This window comes from Halichoerus grypus, chromosome 2 (assembly GCF_964656455.1).
Source record: "Halichoerus grypus chromosome 2, mHalGry1.hap1.1, whole genome shotgun sequence".
Taxonomy (NCBI): Eukaryota; Metazoa; Chordata; class Mammalia; order Carnivora; family Phocidae; genus Halichoerus; species Halichoerus grypus.
In genome coordinates this window covers 33685725-33693111 of record NC_135713.1, presented here as the reverse complement: position 1 = coordinate 33693111, position 7387 = coordinate 33685725, and the positions used below count along the sequence as shown (strand labels likewise).

The 7387-nt window shown below is 37.6% G+C and overlaps 1 protein-coding gene across 8 annotated transcripts in view; it reads right to left on the bottom strand.

The window, feature by feature from the left end:
- The window catches only part of ZNF131 (zinc finger protein 131), a 29112-nt gene continuing 21725 nt past the window's right edge, over positions 1-7387 (bottom strand). For all 8 annotated transcript variants that reach the window (XM_036067222.2, XM_078066696.1, XM_036067224.2 and 5 more), the window contains 2 exons: positions 2446-2576; positions 1-1793 (listed from right to left, as the gene is read on the bottom strand). In XM_036067222.2, the coding sequence (XP_035923115.1) occupies positions 1116-1793; positions 2446-2576 (809 nt within the window). In that variant the 3' untranslated portion in view covers positions 1-1115. The remainder of the gene's footprint in view (positions 1794-2445; positions 2577-7387) is intronic.

The following is a 7387-nucleotide window of genomic DNA, read 5'->3' as shown; positions in this document are numbered from 1 at the left end:
TTTATTTTATGTGGTTGTTATATTTTATTTTCCAAGTAATACTGATTAAAAATATTTACACACCTACTTTTAAGTCCACAGTTTAGCACTCTTATTTGTATGGCTTTAAAAGTTATAGCACAAGATCTTTACATTAAGGATCGGGGGGAAAAGATTCATTCAAAACAAAGCCTGATATATTATATACATGTTTTTCTCTGTACTTTATTTTAAATACATTAATTTTTAAATGATGCTCACCTTTTTTTCATCTGGTGGTAAAATACTAGTGCAACTTTTCATTAAAAAAAAAAGTTTACCACAGATATAAATGAATTTTCCCAATTGGAAATGGCCCTTCAGTTGCCATTAAATGAAATTTCTCAACCTAACTTACCAAGAAAAAGAATTGGTAGTTGCCATTATAAGCAAAAACATAAAATACTATAGCATCACCTACATTGCTCCTTACAACACAAACTTTGAAAGAACCAGAGACACTTTAAAGAAGTTTAGTTGGTTTTGAAAAGGCACATGGGTGTGGGTTTTTTTTTTTTTTACATTCTAGAAATTTTGCCACCACCACTCTGTTTCTGTTGCAGAGATGACATCTGTGACTATCAGTATAGACAAGAAGGTTGTTCAAACTAAAGAAAGCCAGAAGCCAAAATTTAACTGCACATTTAACAATGTACTTTTCTTCATGCAGCCTTGTGTTTCCTATATATTCAATTTTCTAACATGCATTAGAATACATTAAGTTTGTATTCTAATGATTTTATGTTTGATTTTACAACATGGAAAAAATCTGAGAAAGGACATGACCTGGGAAAGAGAGAAGGGAGAACCCTTATCACAATGAAAATAGATACATTCGTACCCAACTATATAATAAGAATATAATCCATTTAAGTTTCCAGAAATAATACTTCTCAAAGCTTCCCATTCACTTATGGGAAAGATCCCTCCTCTGTGGCATTAAGTGGGGGGAAATCAGTTTGTTTCAACAGAAACAGTTCACAACAGTAAAGACTTTAACTTTGGTCCACTTGTCTGTTAGCCTAAGGACAGTCACACTGCCCATCATCAGTTCAAAAATCCAACACATAAATTTAAAAATATATTCATCTGTTATTTCAATCTAAAACAGGCATAGGTGTTCTGTTCTCATTCCCTGCTTGGGAATCCACTGTTGATTTGGTCTCTAAACCATCAGCATCTTGGTGATCTTCCCTGGCAGCCTCAGCAGCATCTGCTTGGGGGGGCTCTCTCTCCTCCTGGTTCATGATTTCAGGGGTCACTTGTTCCAAGTCGGCTTCTAGAAGTTCAGTCTGTACTTCCACTGGCATCTGATTTACCCGTTCGACATGCAGCTCCTCCACGTGTACTTCAGTACCTTCTTCAGTCTGAATTCGACCCACTTCTAGATAACTCACCTGGACCTGCTCTGGAAGCTCACTCATGTGTGAATCATGCACTTGGCTGTCCTGGAGCAGATCTGGATGGACCTGTTCCACAGTCACTTGTGCTGAATCCACCTGAACCTGAAGCAATGGTAACACATGCACCTTCCCAACTTGTTCTATAATAGTCATTGACGTCACAGGTTCAGTCTGCACACGTGTTTCTACCGAAAGAACTTCTTCGGTTACTAGACGCTCTGAAATATTGTGAGTATCACTGAGATGCCTCCTTAATTCATTTCCTTGCATAAACCACAAGTCACATAAAGTACAATGGTTGGGTTTATCTCCAGTGTGTATTACCAAATGATCTTTGAACTGGTCCCAGCTGTTAAACACACTGTTACAGACCTGAAATAACCAAACATATGGTTTTAACAATACTAATATTTAAACTGAAGAAAATATGAATACATTTATTCTCTTTAAGGAAAAATTTGAAGTTTTCTGAAAAATGTATGATATTTATAATATGGTCTAAGATTTCATAATTCTTTTATTTGATCTTTTAGCTGATGTAGCTAACAAATACATCCTGGGAAACATTTTAACACTGGCTTCATTGTTTAAATGTCACATAAATTCAAAAAATATAAAGTACCAATATTATAATTTCTCCCATAGTATCATTACCATTTAGAACAATTACATTATTTGGGTTATATACACACTAATCATGGAAGAAGAGCTGATCACAGCTAGTCAGCCAGCCCCCCACTGCCTCACTCCTGAATTCTAGTAATTGCTCAGTGGTTAAGAATAACCACAGTTTCATATTATCTATTATTTAGGACATAATTTTATTGAAATTGGTGTCATCTAGGGTTGAGTAAAAAAACACCCTATTCTAATCTTCCTTCTAAAATCAAGACCGTGATGTTCTTTACTCTCATTTCCAAACTATCAGCTCTATACTTTTACTCTATACTCTGCTACCCTTCACTTTTAATGATTTCCAACACAGACCACTCCTTTGCTAAAGACAGAATACACCCACACATACCTGACATTCATAAAGCTTCTTTCTTCCCTTTTTTGCCCCTATTCCAGTTTGGCACGCAGTCAGGTGACATTTGAGGGTGCTATTTCTAGCAAATCGTTCATGACAATTTGGACATTCAAAAGGTTTTTCACCTATTACAATAGAAAAAAATTATATTGACAAATCAAGAAAAACAGAAAAAGCAAGTAAGGTTTTTTCTTTTTGGTTAATTCTAATAGCACCTTCTTGAAAGGAAGATCTGAATTTATAATTCAGACGTTTCCACCACATCCAAAAGACTCTCCTAAAGGTGGAAATAATAAGTTTTCAGTAATTATTATAATTGTATTTGTGCTTTGAGGAAGAAATAAAATTTGGATCTGCGTTCTGTTTCATGTTTTCGCTATTCTTAAAAAGCTGTTTATTTTCCCTTAGGTAAAAATCAAGATCAATCTCTATTTTGGGGAAATGCATCCAGAAGCATTTTTTGAGCACTTACTACGTGCCAGACCATGTGCTAGGTGATGATGATGAATAAACTGTCCTTTTTAAAAAACTCCACAGGCCAGAGTATTTTACAAAGGTGAAATACATAGAAATGAGCACCTGCAATGTACCGTAGAAGGCCTGTTTCAGAATAAAGGGCAATGGAAAATGTACTCCAGCAGCACGGGAGGAGGAGAGTATTCTGCCTGGAATGGAGTAAGAGAAGGAAAGAGGGAAGTTTATTCTAGGCAGAGGCACAGAAGTATAAAACAACATGGTGGGTGAGGAGTAAGGAGGGAAGGTATCAGTAATGACTCCCAGATCTCTGACTTAGAATATCAACCGGAATAAATAACACAGAAATCCAAGTAGGTTTGGAGCGGAAAGTGTGTTAGGAAAGATTATAAATTTAGTTATGTACCTGTTGATTCGAAGGTACTCAAAGTGGAAAAGTCTGGTAAACAGCTATATGGACTAATCTGAAGCCAAATAGAGGGTGGACTGATACACAGATTAGGAGTTACTTTAGGTGGTAATAAAAACCTCTGATGTGGTTAAAACTCTAAATATGTTATGTGATAACAGAATCAAGGACAGAACTCAATGAAACAGCAAGTTAAAACACCAGGTAAACGAGGCAGCAAAGACAACAGAATCAAAACAGCCAGAAGCAGAAGAGAGGGAAATCAAGAAACTTCAGGAAGATGAGGGCAGTAAACAGTGCCAAACTGAACAGAGATGTCAGGTAGGACAACAACAGGAGACTGTACTAATTCTAGTGAGAACAGTGTGAGTGATATGGTGGTGGGGTTAGAAGCCAGACTATGGGGGATGAGAGGCAAGTCAATGAAAACAGTACAGAAATTCTTCCAAAAAGGCATGGAAGTAAAGAGGATGGAGGGTTTTGACAGATGATACATATACCATCTGCTGGGGTGGGGTGTGGGCAGGGTCTTGAGTATTGGACTGAAGTAGTCTAGAATAGCAATTTTGGCAAAGAGATATAAATCAGACACCAAAAGGCCTAATTTAAGGTCTGATATGATTTTTTCCTCAAAAGTCCTCAGTAGGGAGTACAGAGAGGCAAATGACTACAATAATTCCAGGATTTTTTAAAGGGTTTTTTTAGAGCAAGTGGGCTCAAAAGCCAAGGGAATATGCTTAGCATGCAAAAAAAAGTGATTCAAGCTGTATACAAGGAGGACAAGATAAGATAGAGAAGTCAGAAATGGGGCAATAAGCTAGGTGGAGAGGGATGGAAGTACTAGCAGGCTAACTGACGTAGAGTCAGAGTAAAGGAAGGAGAGAGAGGATTCAAGGGAGAGCATGATGCTTGCAGAGAACAGGCCCCAGTGATGAGGTCCTAGTTGTGACCCCCCATACTAGTTAATTAACTTTGAGTTGTGTTTTTTCTTTTTTTAAGATTTTATTTATTTGTCAGAGAGAGAGTACATGCACAAGCAGAGGGAGCGGCAGGCACAGGGAGAAGCAGGCTCCCCACTGAGCAAGGAGCACGATGTGGGACTCGATCCCAGGACCCTGGGATCATGAACTGAGCCAAAGGCAGACGTTCAACCGACTGAGCCACCCAGGTGTCCCTGTGTTTTTTCCCTGACAAAAAAAATAATTTATTTTTTGTATAATGTTCATGAGATGAAAAAATTAGACCTTATGATCTAGAATTACTGTTGGTACAGAAACTCCTTTTCAACTCAAATATTGGGAGATACTGCTAAATAAAAAAGTTTTGTGGTTTTAGTAGTGCATATTTTTTTCACTATAAATTGGTATAGCTTCTTTAAATGGTAATTTCATGATATATACCAAGATTTAAAATGTACATATTGTTTGACTTGGCAATTCTGCTCTTGAACACATACACAAAGATATATGCACAAGTATGCTTATTACAGCATAGTCTGTAATAGCAAAAGACTAGCAACAACCTAAATGTGTATCAATATAGGTAAATTATGGGGGCACCTGGGTGGCTCAGATGGTTAAGCGTCTGCCTTCGGCTCAGGTCATGATCCCAGGGTCCTGGGATCAAGCCCCACATCAGGCTCCTGGCTCGGCGGGGAGCCTGCTTCTCCCTCTGCCTCTGCCTCTGCCTCTCCCCCTGCTCATGCACGCTCTTTCTCTCTCTGTCTCAAATGAATAAATAAAATCTTAAAAAAAAAAAAAAAAATATATATATATATATAAAATATATATATATATATACACATATATATATATGTAAATTATGGCATACCCATACACCGAAACACCATGCAGCCACAGTGGGGGGGAGGGGGAGGGAAGTATAGATTCCTGAATTTTCACATATTTAAAGAGTTTAAGAGAAATGGCATGACATTGTACTGCATGCCTCCATTGTTTTTTTCCCCAAAAAAACTGTGTGTCCATCTGTGGTGACTCAAAAATGCAAAGAACAGATAGGGAAGGATAAATAAAGAAAATGATGGCAGTAGTTGCTTCTGGAGAGATCTACTGAATCTCTCTACTGATCATTGTATGTCATTTCAGCTTTTATGTCATTTGAGCTTTTGCTATTTAAAAAATTAGCTTAGTTAAGTCCAATAAAATCTAGAAATAGCAACAGGTTAATTCTACTTTAGATGTGTAGACAGCACAGTCTTCATTTTACTGTTTTCTCTTATTTGTCACAACCCTATACAGTAGGTTATCATTACCCATTTTTACACAGATGAGGAAAGAGGCCTGAAGATAAAGTGACCAGTCAAGTTCATCATACTGGCAAATGACAGAACTGGAGCTGGAATCTAATTCTGATTTCCAGACCCACATTCTTTCTAATTCCATACCTCCTCTCTGGGAAACAGGTAACATTTGAAGACATGGTTATGGTTAAAGATCACCTTTAGGTTCTCTCTCATACTAGGTGTCCCATAGGTAAATCTGTCAATATGTCTGATATCTCCTCCCACCCCTAAAGTGCTTACCCTTCTATAAGTTAATAAACTTCCAATCCTGTAGGCACCCAAGCCAGAATGCTGAGACTTACTCCCATATTTCACTGGTCACCAAATCCTGATGATTCTACCTACTTTATTCACATCTCTAACCCTCTTCCACTATCACTGCCTTTACTCAACTCTTCATTCTTGCTTAGACTGTTCCAACAGCTTCCTAATTAGACTTCAGAGGTTTCACCCCACTCCAATCTATCCTGCCAGTCATCCCTCTAAAACATAAATCTGATCCTGGTTTAAACATCTTTAAATGACTCAGTCTTTCAAGATAAAATCCAAATTCATGTACAACATTTATGAAAATAACTACGTGATCTTGGCTTCATCTTCCAGCACTTTCTCTCCCTTGCCCTTGTCCATGATGCCTAAGTGCGTGCCACTTGGTAGCCTTCCTAACTCTTCCAGCTACATCTCCTGTCATTCCTCTACTTGGACCCAATCCTCCAGCCATAGTAACCAGCAGTGCTCCAAACATGTCTGTCTCTCTTTCCTCTATGCCTGTGCATGCTTCATTTCTTGTACCTGGAATGCCCATGTCCTGGCTAACTCCTTTTCCTTTGGGAGTCATTATAGGGTGAATGCTCCAGGAAACCATCCCTGTCTCTTCTATCATAAATAAACAGCCCAGGCAGGCATTCCCATAAGACTGTGTGCTGACATCTACCAGCCCTTAGCCCATCACATGTGACTGTGCCTGCTTGTCTCCCCCAACACAAGGGTAAGCTCCATGAAGGCAGGGACTCTTAACATTTATCTCCATGACCCAGCAGGTTGGCATTACTATTTTCCAAATGGAAACAAAATAATTCAGAGGACAACAACCAAAATTTTGCAAATCAAGCCATAGACTATAGTGCATGTTTTAAGAACACTGAAGAAACCAAACCGCTAAACTAATAAAAGTATGCAAAATTTTGAGAATAGGAAACAGGAATGGGATTGTTTCCTTATGTTTACCCTGAGTTTGTTATAAGCAAGAAATGATCCATTCTTTATTAACATAAGCACAATTTAAAACTACTTACTTATGCTCCTCTTGAATTCACCAAGTCACTTATCACATCTGCAACTATCTTGTTACTAATTACTAGTATGGTTAATTGAGGTTAAATGCCAACAAAAGTTCAGCTTGCTTTATGTGTTAAACTGTTTTTCCAATGGACATCTAGTTCTATAATTTGTAGCAACTGCTTAATTATCTCACGTAATTATAAAGACATACAACAATACACTTTAGCTCTATATTCTGCTGTTTAATCCAAAATACAAAAGATAGGATGTGGAAAGCACATTTTAAAACTTCTAAAATAGTCTGTGTTGCCTGTTTTTCAACAGGTAAGTCACCAGGTAATGTAAAAAAAAAAAAAAAAAAAAAGGAAGACAATTGCTTCTACTTTTACATTACTAGAAGATAGAAGTGACTGATTATCTGTCAGGATACTGGAAACCCTTATCAAAGCACACTAGTTACCAAGTAATAT